The sequence below is a fragment of the Phyllosticta citriasiana genome (genome assembly GCF_038021145.1).
Source record: "Phyllosticta citriasiana strain CBS 120426 chromosome Unknown IWZ02scaffold_6, whole genome shotgun sequence".
Lineage (NCBI taxonomy): Eukaryota > Fungi > Ascomycota > Dothideomycetes > Botryosphaeriales > Phyllostictaceae > Phyllosticta > Phyllosticta citriasiana.
Genome location: NW_027117283.1, coordinates 2,050,013 through 2,067,372, shown reverse-complemented (window position 1 = coordinate 2,067,372; position 17,360 = coordinate 2,050,013). Strand labels below are relative to the sequence as shown.

Sequence of the window (17,360 nt, the reverse complement as noted above, 5' to 3'; positions counted from 1 at the left end):
ACAGAGCTGACGCGTAATCTTCATTTGCAGGTACTTTCCAGATGATGGATTTCCAGGACTGACGAATTGGACGTCGGTGGATTATTGGTGGAAAGCTGTGGTATGGCCCGTGAATGAGTTGGTAGGCCATTGCTCGAATTCCTTTAAAAGCTGCTTGTATTTGTTTGAGACTGTTGTTTTCTTCCTGAGAACCATTCCCCGTGCACATTATCCGCCTCTAAACCTTCTATTCGTCTCCATAAGTCCTCACGACCCAAGAACAGAATTCCTCCCATGAATCTTTCCAATACTTCAACCCTTGTTCAACCTGCTCTGGCGCCAGACAGCTGTGCTGTAGACTCCACTCGGCAAGTTGTCGCCATCCGTGAACACTCATGGTAGGATCACCGACCATGACTTGGTAGAACTCGTGCGACATGTTGGCTCTGAGTGCATTGTCAGAAAGTTTTCTCTATGCATGGTGGATTTCAGGGGAGGAAACTTACTGGAAGAGCGCTGGATTGTCAGCATTAACGGTGCATGGGATTCCCGCACCCAAAATCTCTGGGTATGGATGCTGCTTGACGTTCTGACACAGACCAAGCATCTCGTTGGATACGGGGCAGAGCTCGATGCAAATGCCATTTGCCTTGAATTTGTCGACGAATTCGCGGGGATGCTTCAGCAGCGAAAAGCCATGGCCAACGCGCTTGGAGTTGAGCAACACCGCCTCGTACAAGTTGGAGCAGTGTGGGTCGCTTGACAGAGAACCGCCCGTGTCGAGCAGGGTTTCGCCAGCGTGGAACATGAATGGAATGCTGAGTCCCTTCTTCTCGCACAATGACATGAAGGCGCGGAGTTCTTCGGCATAGAAGCCAATGTGGTTGGGCCGGTCTTCCGCCCCCACGAGGTCGAATCCTGCCCAAGTCAGATATTGATATTCTCGAAGAAGACATCAGCGCTTACCGCAAATGAGATCTGGAAACTGTTCCTTGAGCGCGATGCAGTCCGCCAACTCGCTCCGCATGCGTTCCTTGGGAATAGATCGCGGCGTGCAGTAAATGATCTTGAGTCCAAAGGGAAATTTGTGGATGTCCGTCTCTCCCAATGCGGCCTTAAAAGCATCAATCTCCTCCGTCACGATTTCCATTTGCCGCTTCAGGTCGATTTTGCCGTGGCCGTCGTCGGTCGGCAAGGCCTTGTCCAGGAGCATTGGGCGCAGCTCGGCGTACATGACTTTGTTCTTGACCATGTTGAGCATCGCCAAGCGGACGTATTCACGGTAAGCGGACTCGTAGTTCAAGAGACCTTTGAAGCAACGGGTGGCTTGGTTGAATCGAGCCCAGATACTATAACAAAATTAAGTTCAGTGGTTCCGTGGGACTTTGTTATGGGCACATACCCATTCAAAGTCTGCTTTGTGCCGTAAACTTCTTCTTCCCCTAATACCATTTTGCCCCATACCCACGTTTCCGCATCCATGTCCCCAAGGTTTGTGGGTCGCTTTTCCAGGAATTTAGCTTGAAATGCCTTCCATTTCACCCAAGGATTACTTCCGGGAGATTTCCAGTCTGGGTTGTAATCATTCGAGAATGGATCTGCTTCTGGATGGTCTGTGGGCAGCACAGTGAACACCATTTCTGTTTCCAAGTAATCTTGGGGCTCTAATAAAGGCCGGGTAGCCCTTATGAACATGGTGTCCAGGTCGCGAGCTCTCTTGAGCAAATCACTCACGTCGAGCTCCGCGTTAAAGTGGGCGTGCAAGTGGGCCCCCTTTGGCATCTGCTTTGCTATATCAAACAGCTTGCTCTCTTCAATCCTCGACTTGTTGGTCAAGAACTGGCCGCCCATATCTCTGGCAGTCGGCCCGGGTATTGCTTCTGATGGGACATTGCCAAAAAGGTTGATTCTCTCGTCCTCTCGGATTCGCTGCACTATTTTGGCCGCCTTTTGTTCCACTTCAGACGCATTGGTCCTCGCCGTGTAATCCCAGCATCTGGGCTCCAGATCTTTCAAAAGCTCTTCACGTGTGGTTTGATAATGTTGAACAGAGTCTTTGAGTCCGGGGTCCTCGAAGCATTGTTGGAAAGCCTCTTGGTTTTCTTTGACCACGTCTTGCCAATCTTGGTCTCCATGCTTGGTAGCATCACCTGTTGGCAGTCGAAGGGCGGGATTGGGTCCTCCATTCGTGCTTGCGTCCATCTGCGCTGATTTGCCAGCTTTTGCCCTCTCTTCACTAGCAGCGTTCTCCCGCTTTCGTTTCCCAGATGGATGGCGCATCAAAAGTCGATGTGACCGTGATTTCGTGTCTTTTTCACTAGGTGTTGTTCGGTTGTCGTGCTTTTTGAGCCTTGGAGGTCATTAGCTCTTTGTTTGGGTTCCGGGAGCCTTGTGCAACTAAAACAAGACGAAAGTGATTGCAGCAGCACTTGCGGTGAGACAGACCTGGCTGGCAGAATTGCATCAAACAGCTTCTTTGGAGATTCCACCATACTTTGAATAGAAATCGCACGTGATGCAGTCAAAGACGATCTTCGTCCAAGCCTCTTGGCCTTTCCCTTCGTCCAAACGGTCACTTGTCGTGTCGATGATGTAGAATCTGGCTATGCGCTAAACGGGTGCACAATCCGAAGATCTATTTCTGGCGATCAAAAAGCGGGTTTCAGTCTTGACCGTTGTCAACGAGCCCGACGTCGGCTGAGGGTGAGCTTCTTCCCAAGGACAAAGCGCACTTTGTGTGTGGGAATCTGACTCTGGCTGTCAGCCTGAGAAGGCTGGAGTCAGCCTCAATTTCCGATAACGATTCGCGCGCGCGACAACATCAGCGACACCAAACAAGTTGGGTTGCTGCGCCCCCTTTGTGCGCCGCGCAGTTGTACGCGTGGATTGGAGTAATTGCGACCAACATGACTTTGACAGCCAAAGTACAACAAGTTTACAAGACTTTTGAGAAGAATGATGAAGAGTGAGACGAAAAGGGAAGACATGACGGCTCAGGGGGCTAATTCCGTGCGTGGTTGATTCACAACGTCGCCCATACCTGGGCTTCATCTTGCGAAGGAAGGGAAGGCGAAGGCGATGAAATGGAACGAAAATCAGGTGGCGGTGAACTCACAGCTTATTATCGGCCGGTAATGTGTATGATGAGCTCTGATGCCGTGGTCGATGCCCCCACTCTGAGAGTTGTGTTGTTAATAAAGCGGGAAGACCGCTTCTTGCCCTTTGCGCTGGCAACTGTGCGTCGATCCGCAAGCGCGAGCGTCTTCGCCGCAAAGACACTGCTGGCGCTTAGACAAACGTAGGAACAACAGAGCTCAGTGTTCGCTCTTTTCTGGTCTGCACAGCCGCTGTTATGTACCCACTTCATGTACGGACCAGGTATTCTTTTCGTCGAGAGGAGCAAGTGCAAGCGCTCACAACTTGGGGGTCTGAGTCTGGATGCAAGCCCCTCACCGCCAACCGATCCATGAACTGTGCAAGGCTGACGACCTTGGTGTTATGTGGGGGCCGCAATGGCTTTGAGGGCCAATGCGATTAACAAAATCCAGACTTCTCGTCTCCGAATGTCGAGGTCCTCGAACTTTTTGGAGCCCTATACGCCGAGAGGCTGAACTCCATATAGTCCTTCGTTTGCAAGCACCGCCCTTGAGCGTCGGACAATACTAACTTCATCGAGATCGATTTTGGAAAGAGGCACAAGAACCAACCCTCAAAAATGTTCTCGTTGTTGAAGCGCGAGAAAGAAGGAAACGGGGATGCTGCTGGTTGGTTCAGCACAATCCAACACTTTGAAGACCTGGACCTGGACATTGTTGGTATTTTGGCCATTCTCGGCGAAGGTTCCGTTTTGTCCAATGCCCAAGTTTCGACTCTATCGAATTGGATCTTCCTCCCGCGCCTGCTTCCCGCTCCTCATGCAATGCTTCGCGTTTCCCGGCCGAACAGGCTCGAAGCGGTCCAGGGAAGAGTTACTGGAGTCGTTTCGGGAAATGACCGTAACGAGCTCAACCATATTGGCGACATTGTCCTGTAAGAATCCAGATCGAATCATGAGTTCTCACGCTGATCCCTCCAAGCGACACGGAATCCCTGAAGCCCTTCGATGTACGCTGCGTTGAAATCGACCGCCATGACGAGGCTCCCGTTGTAAAGACGCACAATTTCAGCTACTTGACTTTCAATATCTGCCTGGGCTGCGCATTTGCCATTGCTTTATTGATACTGTCGATCATTTGGGAAGATGGCATGGGCCTCATTGCCGACTGCACACTCTCGCTCCTTGCGACCGTTATTGGAATCGGAAACAAATGGACTCTGAAGCTTCCAAGAAGAAGGAACCCTGGAGGGACCGCACCGCGTGGCGATGTCGTCATTCGTCATCCTCGGGGAAGCTTTCTCATTGTGAAATGCGAGGAGAATATCGCCCGCGAAATCTTCTTTGCCCCGGAAACCGTCGAATACTTGGTCTCGGACCTGCGATTATACCGCATCATTTCCCTTGTCGGGTCCCTTTTGCTCATGGTGGGCGTCATTTGCCTTGCCAACGCCAAAACCAAGACCCAGGTATCCGTTGCCGCGGCCTACTTGATTCTCAACGTCACATATTGGCTGGTCGCTGCCTTGCCTTCCAGAATGCATTGGAACACGTCCGCATTCAGAGTCCGGAGACACATGATTAAGACGAACGGGAAGCCAGCAGAGGAGAGTTGCAAGAACAGCACCTTCACTCAGGCGCTTTGGACGGCCATCGCAGTCACCAAGCGGACGGGATGGGTTCAGCTCGGCGAAGCTGCGCCGAAGACAAGAGTTTGGGATGAGTGGCTCCGCGAAGCCAGGGAAATGGTCGAGAACGTGGAGTTGGAGGGGACTCCGGACAAGACCATTTACAATATTCCAAAATGGGATCCTCAGGAAAGGCTCAACGCCCTTCTAGCTGACCCAAGCCTCTCGGAAGTCGAATCCATTCATGAGAAGGCCTGAGCAACAAACGACAGGCGGCTCTTCATCTAGGACGTAATGGCAAGACGGAGGCGGTCCTCACCATGTTTAAATCGACGATCTCTGGAATTTCGACTTATGGACATATTAGCATCAAAAGACTGGCTGTGCGAGAGGAGAAATCCTCGTACTAAAATGATTCCATGTACAGCTCACTGGGCGGCGTTTGGGGAGGGATCGGAAGGGGTCGCAAGTTCGAGTTTAATGATAGACGCGCATTGTATTACACCTTACTTACAGCATGTTATCGTTCAGGTCACCCAACATTCAAATATGAAGTTAGATGCAACCATTCAAGATACTCAGAGCTCATAAGACTTACCGATTATGACAATGACACTGTAATTGTTTACCAAGAAGATTTGCGTTGTAGACCGGGAGAGGAAATGTTGTGAAGAGCGGAAAATGGTCGAAGGCCTGGTAAGTCGTGCAAAAACAGACTTCAAGATGCATACTTTCGTCATTTTCAGGACATCCAACAACTGCGCAAGCCCCAGCATATGCAGTCCATTCAAATAGCAGAGCAAGACACGATCAGATGCGTTCAGTTCAGTCCAGCATGGTTCGGACATGGCCTTCAAGAAGATGAATTCAAATGACCACAGGGATCAACAAACGAGAAAAGGTTCTGGTTGGGATTGCTGTTAAAGCCCTCGTCCATTGCTCTTTGATTCTCCCCAGTTTACGTCTGGATGTATTTAGAGAGATCCACGAAGGCTTGGCAATTTCACCTGACCTGTTGCCCACTGTTGCCCAGGAATCAGGTGAAGCCTGTCCAAGATCCTTCGTTTCCATGAATGGGAGCCCTGCCGTTATGGATGTCTGCAGGGCCAGTCCGCAGAGCAAGGACTGCACTCAAGGAGTTGTGTTGAGCTGCTCGCGATTACCCTTTTCGCCGTGTTCCAGATCCTCTGCAGCGTACCCAAAATTGTCCCACTCTTGGAAGTTTCGAAGAATTGATGGTCCTTGCGGGCGACAGCAGGGCTGCTGGAGGAACTTGTCAAGCCACTGATGGCAGGCTAAGTCAGGGTCTTTCAGGTCTGACATGAATGATTCGACCCATACCAAAAAGTCGAAATCCATGAGCAGTCACTCAGGGGGCGTCCTTCCAGGCCTGTTCCCTTTGGACCTTTCGGCTGACCGCATCTTTGAGCACAGTGTGCAAGTTTTGTTGGTCGCCCGGCAAATCCAACTCCATGTCTCCATCGGATTTTGCAGTGGCGGCAGTGCAGGCGCGCTTTGCCGTGTCATGCGCCCTGTCCCATGCGTCCATATCGAAAGCGCCTTCACTCTCTGACACAAGCAGGTCTCCACGGGCAGAGAAGGCTAGGACGTGGGTCGACGAAGCGGAGGTAAGCTGTTTCACCGAGGGCAATGTGACGAATTGACCTTCTCGTGTGATTACGACGATGGCGGAGGAGAAAGTCGTGTTGAGCGGAATCGAGGCGGAGACAAGCGCAAGGATAGAAGCTTGGAGTAGGGCAGGCAGGATGGAGAGGTTCTAGATATGTTAGTTGTCGCCTAGACCAGAGGTACTTCCACGTCATACCGAAGAGCGAGATCTATCGTCCGAGGCGTCACCCTCAGGCACCTGGAGCACCTGTAGAGTCACTTGTATCAAAGTGCGTGGGTGGTTGCGGACTAAGATGACTTGTCGGAGGGTGGAGTGGATGAGGGTCTCGAGGTGGCGCTCCTTTGGACCTGCAATTTGTCAACTAGATGCGCTGCCGATGAGCGCAAGTATTCAAATCTTACTTCCAACTCCAGATGCGGGCCGGACATTGACCTCTATTGCTGCCTCTTCCGGCAGTTCGTCTCTTCGAAGAACCTCAATTGGGCCATTGACCGCTCCAATCACGTTGTACCCATTCTGCGAGAAGGTAGCCGATCCGTCGGCACGGTAGAGGTCTGAGAGGGAGGCGTGAACGGGAGCCATGGTGTAGGCAAATGTGGAGGGTTCAATGGAGTCGCGAGGATGTTGACCGCGTTGCTTCCCCAGAAACTTTGTCGGTGGCAGGAAACGCCGATGGATGTTTGGCGCCGCTGGTGGTCCACCACACGCACTGAGCCGAGGTTGGCGCTTCCACCATCTAACAACATCGAGAGCGCATCCACCGTCCATCTTCTCAACTTACCACTGCTTCTAAGCTTTTATCGAATACGCTTTTGCACCATCGGCCCAGCAGCCGGTCGGTCTCTCCAATGTCGAGCGCTCGGAGACTCCAGTCGCGCATGAAGCGTCTCTATGACGAGTCGCAAGCAGACTTGACAGACACGGATGCGCTCGAGTGCTTAGGCCCTCTGGACGACAGCGACTTGACGCACTGGCGAGCAGTGATGAAAGGCTCCCCCGGGACTCCATATGAGAGTAGAATACCCTCCTGAATCTCCTTCGCGTCTAAACTAAAGTTGTGTAGATGGTCGCTGGCTCCTTGACATCCAAGCCTCCCAAGATTACCCATTCAGTCCTCCCCATGTTATTTTCAATACTCGGATATGCCACCCAAACGTGAAGTTCGAGACCGGGAAGATCTGCCTCGACATTTTGGACAGGAACGACGCATGGTCGCCTGCTTTTACCATCTCCACGACCCTCACCTGCGTACATCAACTGCTCAGCAATCCAGTATGGGACAGCCCACTCAACATGGACCTAGCGGTCTTGCATAAGAATGACAAACTGGGTGCCGAGAGCGTGGTCAGATACTATTGCGACACAGAACGATGGGAAGGAGAGGGCTTCAGATGAGCGAGCTCGGCCCACAAGACTTTTTTCGACATCTTCGAGAGAAAATCGCCAACCGATTCAGAGAAAATGATGCAACGCTTTGATGCTGCAAAGAGCGCGACAAAGTCAAATTCACAGCAAGAAAGACGACCAGGAATGGCTACCGCAGACTGGAGACTGGCATAGAGAGAAATATCAGAAAGACGGAAGTCATTTTCCCGCATCTACATCTCAACTATGCACTCAGAAGACGCTTGCCACAGCTTGTGGAAGACTAGAGTCCAGCAGAGTGCGCATGCTCGAGTTTCGGCATTCCCGCCAGCGCAATGAAAATGCTACACATCGAAACGCGCATACTTCCACAGATATACCTATATGGATATTTGGAGTCTTCGGCAACAGAGCGCTTGTAGAGCTTCGTAGCATCTCCACTCCGATGTACATAAGCCGGGCGCTAGAGTCGCGCTCTTGATTGGTCGCTAGCATCAGCGAATCCACAGAGTTCAGACTTCTGCATTTGATTGGCTCCTATCAAAGAACCTAGGATGCTACGTTTCCTGTTCGTACGTCTCAAGTACGCATAAGGCTGTGGGTTGTCCATGTGGTCGGAAGCCTCTGATTGGCTGCTCTTGACAACTTTGGACGTCTTTGCATTCGGTCCTCACATATGCATGCAGGTCTAAAAATCGTGGCTCCACCACAGGCCCTCGAAACTGGATAGTCGAAGCCTGCAACATGACCAACATTCATCTGCGTATTGACAGCCTGAAGGGAGAAGAATCCAAGAGAATTTACTCTATGATCGGATGAGTGATCATGTCCTACAGCCTACTACACCACCAAGGCTCTGGGTATGAGTGAACCTTTCACACGGCGAATAACTACCTGTGAGTGAAAGCGCACCAAGAGTACTCTTTCACGTCGCTTTAATTCACTACGGCGATTTTGAGTTTGGCCCTCACTAATTTACTCGACCTTTCATCCTCACTTAAGGTTGAAGGACGCTGCAAGACTGGCCGTCACTTATTCGCCTTGACAGCATTTGAGCGTCCACCTCTTCTTGGATCCTGGATGCGGCTGGTGGGGCGCGGATGCTAACTACATCAGGAAGGAGAGCCAGGTTGAAGCACTTCTCACAAGCATCCCCTGCTGCTGGGAGCAACAGGCAAGTGCATCTTTGATTCTCCAGAACAATTCACTCCGACTTCAACCACTTCGAGACGACACCAATCTACCCTGTGATCAGCCGTGGGTAACTCATCTCTTCCCGCTCGACTCAAAAGCACCTGAACCACGGCATCCAAGGCACCCTCCAAGAACGAGTGCGCCTCAATCACTCTCACCGTCACCACTAACGCCTCACTCAATCTCAAGGGGTTTCCATCCACAACATGGACGAAGATCATATCATGGAACATATCATGGTTGATCAAGGCCAATATGGCAAGAACATGACCAACGAACGGCCCTTTCAAGAAGAAAGGGGATCTAGAAAAAGACAGAAGACCAACACAAACTATTCTGATTCTTTCCAACCCATTGCAGCATCCCCGGAATCTGGCATGATTATCATCCCTCCCACGCACGAGCATGAGCACACCGTCATCTTCCTCCATAATCAAGATACCACTCCCGCCGCCTTTTCGACGGCATTCTTCGAGCGCAGCGCGTCACACGGCTCAAGTCTGGAGGCGGTCTTCCCAAGCATCAAATGGATCTTTCCGTCCTCAGCCCTTAGCGTCTCAACGCCGCCAACGCCATCTTGGTTCACCTACTGGAACCGGATCGAACCCGAACGGCTCATCCAAGCCATGCAGCAGCGAGAGGAGCTGACCCAAAACCTCGGACCGCTTCTAGGCCTCATCGACGCCGAAGTCGAAGCCGTGGGCGGCGACCACGTCTGCCTCGCGGGCATGGGCCAGGGCTGTGCCACGGCGGCCGTAGCCTTCTTGACCGGCTGGCACGACATCGGCTGCTTCGTTGGGCTGGCGGGCTGGCTGGCGCGCCAGGAGCGTCTCGAAACCATCATCGCGGACAGCCCGAACGCTCCGGAGGCGCAGAGGCGCATGCGTGATTTCTTGCCGTCGGGCCGTGCTGGCATGCCGCACTGGCTGGGAGCTTTGGGACGGCCCGTCTTGCTCCTGCATTGCAGAGACGACGACGTCGTGCCGGCTGCGTGGAGTGAGGGCTTGCGCAGGGTTATGCAGGACATGGGCATGGTTGTCCAGTGCCGCGTGTATGAGCTTGGTGGCCATGAGGGCGTTACTGAGTCGCATGCTATGGGCGAGTTTGTGCGGTTTCTGGAGCACTGGGTTTCGGAGACTACATGATTTGGCTTCCCCTGCAAGGAAGCTTCACATTGTTGGGACGGGAGGCAAAGGCATCTTCGGAAATCGGGTTGGAGCTCTGGAGTTTTGGAGTCTTCGCTAGATGGGGTCATTTCATTGGAAATCACACATGCTCTTCACTCGTCAAATGCTAAGGCAAAAATTGCTTGATTGGCCAAAGAAAAGGCTAAATAGGAATCAAATTGCTTGCCCCTTTCTGTGTCATCTACCAACTAGACCAAGGAAAGAGGAACAATAAGCTCTACGCAAGCCTCGCAAGCGAGTCACGCGGCGCGGAGCTTGCGTCTATTTGTTTGTTCTTTAGAGTAGCAAATGATCAAACGAGAAGAACTGAAGTGCGAGTAAACAGGAGGGGGTTGGTAGGTCACAAAAGGAGGCTTAGGGTTGCAGGGAAAAACAAGAAAAGAGAAAACATAACAAGAGATGCGAGACCGGGTATCACGAGGCACGCTGAGAAGATACGGGAAAGAAAAATCAAGAAGCAAGAATCAGCGATCCTCCGCTTTTTCCGTAGTGGCGTGGTTTTCCCGCACCTCCCACCGCTCCCACTGCTCCACGAGCTCTGCAAACTTGCCATCCCGGTCGTCCGCGATCTCCTTTCATTGACAGATCGCGGTGCGGTCCTGGAGCAACCGCCAAGTTCTTCTTGCCGCGCAGTCGTCGAAGGATGCTCTTGCTAACGCGAACTTGCGTCTTCAGGGCGTCGGGACGGTGCACAGCGGCAACGTGGTCCAGAGACTCGAAATATTGGGTTTCCGTGATGGCGATGGCGGCTGCAAGCTTGTCTCCAATGGTCTTGAGGGACTCGGATTCGCCGACTGGGTAGTCGCCGGCCCACCAGTCGCCCGTGAGAGCTAGGATGAGAACCTCGCGGTCCCGGAGGAGGTTGGCTGCGAGGGCGGCGAGTCCGTGTTTCTTGATGAGGGCGCTATGATAGCCTGCCCGGTAGCGACCCGTGGGCCCGACGTAGCTGCATTATTGGAAGCGCGCGATGAGGTCGAGGGCGACCGCTGGAGAAATTCCAAGGGCGGCAGTGGGACGGAGCGCCGTCTCAGCAAGTTTGGCACGTCAGGTTCTCCCAGGCACCCAAACGCAAATTGACCTTGCTAAATCGCAGCGCCGACTCGTAAGGGGTCACCCACGGGCCTGACAGGAAATTTTGAGTGGCGAAGGTCGTGTAATCGGTTCGGAGCAGGTACAAGAGGAACACGCGGAGGTGATTGGTCCTTGCAGCCGTGGCCAGCTCGATCATGCCGATCAGCGGGCTGGCTGGCTCGCTCTTGGTGGTGGTGGTGGTGACTGCCGCCGCGGGTTGCGAATCAGCCGGGGAAGTAGTGATGGGGAGGCCATCTTGTCTTGTTGTGAGCTGAAGTTGACAACTTCGAAAAGCAGTCAAAGAAAGACAAAAATGTGCGAAATGCTGACGATGACAGGGAACGGAGGTCAAGAAACTGCGGAAGTGTACAGCCCAAAAATAAGTTACCAAGTATGTGATGTGCTCGAAAACCGTTGGGGTGACCTTACGTTGTAAGAGAGGTGTGCGTGTGGATTGTACTAGGTGGTATTTGCTGAGCCCAAGTACAATTGCAGTCTATGTACTGTATGAGCAGTGTTAGATGGGCGGGAGAAGAAAATCTGGGAGAGAGGAACCTCTTATGTCCATTTAGCAGCGCTAAATTTACCCACTCGGCCGAATTTGGTCGACTGATAGGCCGTGACACGGCTTTTGCCCTAAGCGGTTGGGTCAAGGCGTTGTAGTTTCCTATTCGGAACCATAGTGCCATGGTACAAGACTGTTTCCACGAAAACCATTGAGCGCTATTCGAAGGATCGCATTTTCACAAGCATATGAATGTTTGCGCTTTCCCTTGTGCCCAAGAGCAACTGCTTGGCCCACCCTTGCCCCCGGCGGAATATACCTGGCTCCAGCCCGGGTAAGTTCTAGGGCTTGGGCGCAGGATGTCAGTGAAGCTCTTCTGCAGGTAGTTGCGAGAGGCGTGACTCCGATTCAGACACTCTGCTTACTCTTGACCTCCGGAGAAATCGGTGACTCGCAGTCAGAGCTTGGACGTTGACGGAAGGGAGATCAGGAGTCGTGATAGTGAGTTCGTGCTTGGCTACCATGATTGATGATCCTGGCCCTGGAATCTTACACAAGTCAAAGAATGGTATGCTTATCATTGGAGGGTTCCATGACCCTCCAGACGCATATCCTAAGAGTGAGGTAGCTCAGATACTTGTAGATGTGGTCATGAAAATGGAAAGTTAACCAAAATCGCGGAGTGAGGCTGAATCCACAAAGAGACTTTCGAATTATGTACTCATGTTGCAAGAGCAGAGATTCAAAATTTTTGTTATCCCCGCAGGTAAATGTTCACTTCTGCGAGCAGTCAGCCTAAGGGCTACACTTGAAAGCAACAGAGAGATTGATGGGTACTCACAAGTCTCTACAATGATTCCGACCTGGAAAAGTTGAATGGGTGTGAAGCCCGCAGTCCTAAACCTTGTCGAACGCCCATCACCATGGCCATACTTTTTGAAACCATTTCCTCCCAAGAAGTCCTTATTTCTTGCCCTCCTCTTTACCCTTCTCCACGTCATCAGCAGCGCCCTCCTTGTCCTTCTTGCTCCACGGCCACGCCTCATCCAAATACTTTTTGATCAAGTCGCCGTAACCCTCACCTCTCGCAATAGCCTCCCTCTCCTCTCTAAGTCTTTTCTCCTGCCACCCCTCCTCCTCACCACCCATCCACACCTTCGTCAACATGCCCTCCTCCTTCTTCTTCCGCTTCTGCTCGCGCAGCGCCTCCTGCACCGCGCGCGCCTTCTCGGTGGGCAAACCATCGAGCGACGTCGCACTCGCCGCCGCCTCGGCCCTCTTACGCTCCATGGCCGCAAACTCCTCCGGCGTCATGGCTACCCGCGTGTCCGCGCCCAGCGCGCGCCCTGCGTACTGCATCGCCGACCGACCGCCCCGCCACCGCAGCAGATGGTCCGCCGAAATCAGCGTCATGGCGCCCAGGCCGTAGGTGTAGATGTCCAGTTTGCGAGGGGGAATCAGCGCGATGGCTGGGCAGGCGATGAGCAGCCAGAAGGATAGCCTGTTGGCTGTTTTGTTGAATCCGACTGCTTCGGGCGTCGCGGCAATGGTCGCGGTCTGCATTTCCGGCGTCTGGTCTGGCGATGACATGGTGGGCGTATCTGGAAGTCTCGTAGTTGTGACGGTGGGAGGTTGTGGCGGTGGTGGTGATGTAGTTGCGGGCGTTGATGGATGGGAAATTTTTTGCGCGGGATAGAGTAGGATGGGATTGCCGCTAAGCGCGAAACTTGTGCCTGTTAGCTGTGCATCTGGATGCTAAATTCTGCAAAGAACTGCTCCCAATTACCTCGTTGTGGCCGGCACTTTGGTTGTTGAAAGGGAAGAAGAGGTCTAAAAGCCGAGACGAATTGGATGCGGTGCGATTCAAGCACCGAGCGCATCTCCGACTTGCATGACTCTGATGTACCCCTGCAACGGCGTCTAGGCACAAAATAACCTTAGAATAAAGCTTAAGTTCGAAAATGCTCTTCTTGTCCTCAGTCTACCTCTAGGTTGCTCTATTAGGTCTTGAGTTGCTTTCCTTTTCTACCAATCCAATCCATGCCGCAAGATGCCTGTTGTATCCAACCAGTCCAGTCTTGTCTTTGGGATATCATGCAACAAAACAAAACGCCAATCCAGCCAATGCAAAACAGAAAAACCCATTCCTGCCCAAATGCAAAGCGCCAAAACCATCCCCATTTTGCAATGCATGAGAATCGCGTCATCAAATCATGGCCGCCGTGCAAGGAAAGCAAAATGTCCACCAGTGACTGGTCGTGCGCGGAATGCGCGGAATTTGGGACTGGCAAGCCCTTGAAACTTGCCTTCAACGAAGTATCGATCGCAAAAGGGCACATTGTTCCTCTCATTTTGGAGGTACTCGTGCATCTTGCTGATAAGGAGCTTGCCTGTCTGGCCAGCTGCATTATTCGGGTCCGTCGCGCCGGCGAAACTCATCCAATTCGTGCTGCCATAGTTTCCGCGAGAGTCGATTGAAATGCCGAGGCCTGTCCGGTTTGTCTGCAGGTGCTGGTACCATTTTGACTGCATCTGGTAGGTCGTTTGGTTGAATGTGCCCATTTTGAGGAGGACGTCTGGGTACAGGTTGAACATGACGGACCAAGAGTCGTCATGTCCGTACCGAAGAGTCAAGTGGGAGCCGTCTGAAGACAGACCGTACTCAGGCGAAGTAATTTTCTCTGCCATACTCCGAGCCTCATCTTGCATGGTTGTGTTGTCGTACATGTGACCGAAAGCATTCAAACCTACAGCGGCTTTGATGGCCAGGTTGGTTTGGTTCGCGAGTTTCCCAGCGCCGTCATTTGTAGACAGCTGGTCCGACGGAATCGATCCGTTGCGTTGTAGAAACCTGGCGTATTTGGTGAATAGTGGCTTATAGTCGCTGGCAAATCTTTCGGCTGTGCTACGATCCTGGGTGGAGTTGTAGTACATGTATGCGAGAATAAGGAGGTTGCCTGTCGACTCTAGTGGCATTTCCTCGCTTTGTCCATCATCGTGCCCGATAGCTTTTGGATATCCCCCCTTGTATTTATGATCACCCAGATCATGGACTGCCCAGTCGTGAGGCCACTGGCCGATTTCGAGGTAGATTGTGATTGGGCGGAGCATGAGACGGATGTATTCAGGCGACAGCCAGTGGAACAGCGGCGCCGCGGGGTAAATAATGTCCAGAGTTTGAATATCGCCATTGGAAGATATCTCTTTGATGTAGACAGATGCTTGGGAGGTATTTCTCGACGCTCGTGGGATCGTAACGTCCAGCGCACCGTAGACTTGGCGCAAAGAAAGGGTGGTGATGTCGGCATACTTTGGACCGCCTACCGCCAGAGATTCAGATCGGACCTTTTGATCGAGATTGTCGCATAACACTCGGGTGAGCGGCAGATTTCCGAATGCGTCTTCGATAGCTCTGATAGGCGATGACTCTGGATACGCATGTCGGTAGTAGTAAGTCTGCTCTTCACCGTAGAATAGAATTCCCGCATCTCGGGTCATGCCAATCCCAAATGTAACGTTCTTGGACCCAGAAACTTTTCCAAGATCATGGGCATACCCGGTCACCGGAACTCCGGAACCTTTCCAGGTTGGAACTGCAGCGTCGAAGTTTCCAAGCTTCTGATCCTGGATGAAAGACTTGCGAATGTCATCGCGCTTGCCGAAACTCGAAGTCATGCTGATGCCGTCATGGGCGACAGAAGAGTAAATGAATTGGCCCCACAAGGCCATATTCTCGTGCTCTGTCCAGACTCGCGGATCCTCCCGCTCCCATGACCACAGGTGAGTCGAGCGTGACACTTCCTTGGTCAAGTTGAATTTCGGGACGGAATTATTACCGAGCCAGGTGTGATCAACGTCTGAGTAAACCCTAATAGTTTTCTTGGAGCTCGAAAATGCAGTGACGGTCAAGAAGCTAAGAGGTAGACTTTGCTTGCGCAGACTTTCATCATCAGCATCCGGGAAGATGGGAGACAAAAATTCCAAAGAGAATCGAATGTTGTCGCCAACCGTCAGATTGAAGATGGACCTCGTGGATGTGTACTGAGCTCCAACCACGGTGGCAGTCTTGACGGAATCAGGCGCATTTTCGACTCCAAATAGGCGGTATACATCGTCATCAATGCTAGCCATAACAGACCATCCCAACCTGGTGCCCGTCCAGAATTCGGCCCTGGAAGAAGGCAGCGACCGAGCCCTTTCGCCAGGAATCCATGCCGAAAGATACGGATTTTTGACGGCGAGTGGGTACGACGGGGGAATGATTGGGTTGAAAGCCTCAGGATCTTGGTGGTGGCCAGGTCCATGTTCGCGAGACAGGACGACACTGAGGACTGTACTGAGGACGATGCAAAGAATGACGAGCATGGCGAGACCAATGACTGCAGGAACTCGCCAACGGGATGGGATTATGGACAGGCACGCAAGTCGTTCGGGCTTTTTGGAGCCCTCAGGCTGTGTTGAGCTGTTGGGGGCTTCAACATGCGATGTTTGTTTTGATGGCTCAGGCGACAAAGCGCCCTCGCCATGGTCGGCGGTCGTCATGATGCGATAGGATGACGGAAGAATTCCAAGGGGAAACTGAACCAGAGCCTAGATATTGGCCATGAAGAGACCCAAGGCAGACAAGGGAATGCGGGAGGGAGATGAAGAGAATGAGGTCGAGGAATGGGCGTGGTGGAGGTGTGGAAGAGAGGAATGGAGGGATTGGGCGTAGAGGAAAGTGACACAGGAACAGGAACGTGTAGTGGTGAAAGAGGGACACAGCATGTGGGCGTGGCAGCAAGGCTCGCGGGGTTTGACAAGGACGAAACAAGGGAGAAGGGATAATTTTAGCAGAGGAAGCCATGGTTGGCAGTGTAACTTGAGCAGCGAATGAAGATGAAAGCAGGTGGGCGGCAAGTCAGAGGCGTGAGGGCCACCGGGCGGTGTCGCTTTGTCTGGGGGCCGGCCGCTCACGTCGTCGAAGACGAGAAGAAAGAATGCGGCCAACCCCAATTCAAGTCAAGCCAGTCAGCATTCCCGCCAACACGTGCCGGTGCTTGCCAGGCGAGCTTAATTGAACCGCAGCATCTTGTTGATGCTGCTGCTGTGTGCTGCACTTCGCCCCGGCGTGGATTTCTTCACCCTACCACGCCTTCGTTTCAACCTCGACCTCGTCTCGCGTTGCTCGAGCTCCCGTCAGGCCCGCTCATCCGAAGGATCGCTTTACTTCTGGGGCCATGCTTTCAGATCTTCCTCCTCGCTGGTTGGTTTCCGCTTACCGTGGTCTAGATCCCGTTACTGACGACCCTCACCGGCCCGCCTCTAGCGTACCCATCTTTCTTGTTTTTTTTTTTTTTTTTTTTTTTTTTTTTTTTTTTGGACGCATCCGTCTGCCGACTTGACAATCTCACCAACATTGCTCCTGCTGGCATCGTGAGCGCCATTCTGCCCCCGCTGGACAGTGGCCTGATCAGCACAGCACAGCCAGCCTCGACTGGTCTGTTCCCCCGTATGACTTCACAGGAGTTACTCGACCTCACCACCCCAACCTGCATCCTGCCAAGTTTTGGCTTTGTCAAGTCCCATGAAATAGATGCTCTTGGGATCGTTGATTTGCCGCTGTTCTACGCACATCAAGTCGCAACATCGCCCATCAATGATGCCACTGATGCCTTAGCCGCAGTCTGCTCCACACTCAACCTTGTTAGTACTGAGTCCATCCCTG

General features: G+C 52.5%; 7 protein-coding genes across 7 annotated transcripts; 3 read left to right on the top strand and 4 right to left on the bottom strand.

The window, feature by feature from the left end:
• Positions 1 to 226: 226 nt before the first annotated feature.
• IWZ02DRAFT_490599 (uncharacterized protein) lies at positions 227 to 2,181 on the bottom strand (the record flags this gene model as incomplete). The annotated part of the gene is made up of 4 exons (XM_066769672.1): positions 227 to 425; positions 486 to 897; positions 946 to 1,328; positions 1,382 to 2,181. The coding sequence occupies 4 exons, from the start codon at positions 2,179 to 2,181 to the stop codon at positions 227 to 229; spliced, it is 1,794 nt and encodes a 597-aa protein (XP_066623423.1).
• Positions 2,182 to 3,488: 1,307 nt separating this feature from the next.
• IWZ02DRAFT_267114 (uncharacterized protein) lies at positions 3,489 to 5,322 on the top strand. Its single transcript, XM_066763438.1, has 2 exons — positions 3,489 to 4,008; positions 4,056 to 5,322. The coding sequence occupies exons 1-2, from the start codon at positions 3,695 to 3,697 to the stop codon at positions 4,957 to 4,959; spliced, it is 1,218 nt and encodes a 405-aa protein (XP_066623422.1). The 5' UTR covers positions 3,489 to 3,694; the 3' UTR covers positions 4,960 to 5,322.
• Positions 5,323 to 6,070: 748 nt separating this feature from the next.
• IWZ02DRAFT_469643 (ribosomal protein S5 domain 2-type protein) lies at positions 6,071 to 6,913 on the bottom strand (the record flags this gene model as incomplete). Its single annotated transcript, XM_066768738.1, has 3 exons — positions 6,071 to 6,478; positions 6,527 to 6,678; positions 6,733 to 6,913. The coding sequence occupies 3 exons, from the start codon at positions 6,911 to 6,913 to the stop codon at positions 6,071 to 6,073; spliced, it is 741 nt and encodes a 246-aa protein (XP_066623421.1).
• A 95-nt stretch (positions 6,914 to 7,008) lies between these two features.
• On the top strand, positions 7,009 to 8,120 carry IWZ02DRAFT_267118 (ubiquitin-conjugating enzyme/RWD-like protein). Its single transcript, XM_066763439.1, has 2 exons — positions 7,009 to 7,345; positions 7,395 to 8,120. Exons 1-2 carry the CDS (start codon positions 7,180 to 7,182, stop codon positions 7,724 to 7,726), a joined length of 498 nt encoding a protein of 165 aa, XP_066623420.1. The 5' UTR covers positions 7,009 to 7,179; the 3' UTR covers positions 7,727 to 8,120.
• Positions 8,121 to 9,267: 1,147 nt separating this feature from the next.
• IWZ02DRAFT_377324 (Alpha/Beta hydrolase protein) lies at positions 9,268 to 10,035 on the top strand (the record flags this gene model as incomplete). Its single annotated transcript, XM_066764944.1, has 2 exons — positions 9,268 to 9,775; positions 9,824 to 10,035. The coding sequence occupies 2 exons, from the start codon at positions 9,268 to 9,270 to the stop codon at positions 10,033 to 10,035; spliced, it is 720 nt and encodes a 239-aa protein (XP_066623419.1).
• A 2,226-nt stretch (positions 10,036 to 12,261) lies between these two features.
• IWZ02DRAFT_451663 (uncharacterized protein) lies at positions 12,262 to 13,590 on the bottom strand. Its single transcript, XM_066767537.1, has 3 exons — positions 13,440 to 13,590; positions 12,495 to 13,379; positions 12,262 to 12,433 (listed from the first exon to the last, which is right to left on the bottom strand). The coding sequence occupies exon 2, from the start codon at positions 13,241 to 13,243 to the stop codon at positions 12,617 to 12,619; it is 627 nt and encodes a 208-aa protein (XP_066623418.1). The 5' UTR covers positions 13,244 to 13,379; positions 13,440 to 13,590; the 3' UTR covers positions 12,262 to 12,433; positions 12,495 to 12,616.
• IWZ02DRAFT_266961 (uncharacterized protein) lies at positions 13,502 to 16,360 on the bottom strand. The gene has a single exon (XM_066763437.1). The coding sequence runs from the start codon at positions 16,193 to 16,195 to the stop codon at positions 13,865 to 13,867; it is 2,331 nt and encodes a 776-aa protein (XP_066623417.1). The 5' UTR covers positions 16,196 to 16,360; the 3' UTR covers positions 13,502 to 13,864.
• Between the last annotated feature and the right edge of the window lie 1,000 nt (positions 16,361 to 17,360).

Excerpts from the sequence above, each read along its gene's own strand:
- IWZ02DRAFT_267114 (XM_066763438.1), top strand. The coding sequence starts at position 3,695 with ATGTTCTCGTTGTTGAAGCGCGAGAAAGAAGGAAACGGGGATGCTGCT. Across the intron at positions 4,009-4,055 it reads CATATTGGCGACATTGTCCT|CGACACGGAATCCCTGAAGC; the intron begins GTAAGAATCCAG and ends GATCCCTCCAAG.
- IWZ02DRAFT_267118 (XM_066763439.1), top strand. The coding sequence starts at position 7,180 with ATGTCGAGCGCTCGGAGACTCCAGTCGCGCATGAAGCGTCTCTATGAC. Across the intron at positions 7,346-7,394 it reads CCCCGGGACTCCATATGAGA|ATGGTCGCTGGCTCCTTGAC; the intron begins GTAGAATACCCT and ends AAAGTTGTGTAG.
- IWZ02DRAFT_451663 (XM_066767537.1), bottom strand. The coding sequence starts at position 13,243 with ATGTCATCGCCAGACCAGACGCCGGAAATGCAGACCGCGACCATTGCC.
- IWZ02DRAFT_266961 (XM_066763437.1), bottom strand. The coding sequence starts at position 16,195 with ATGACGACCGCCGACCATGGCGAGGGCGCTTTGTCGCCTGAGCCATCA.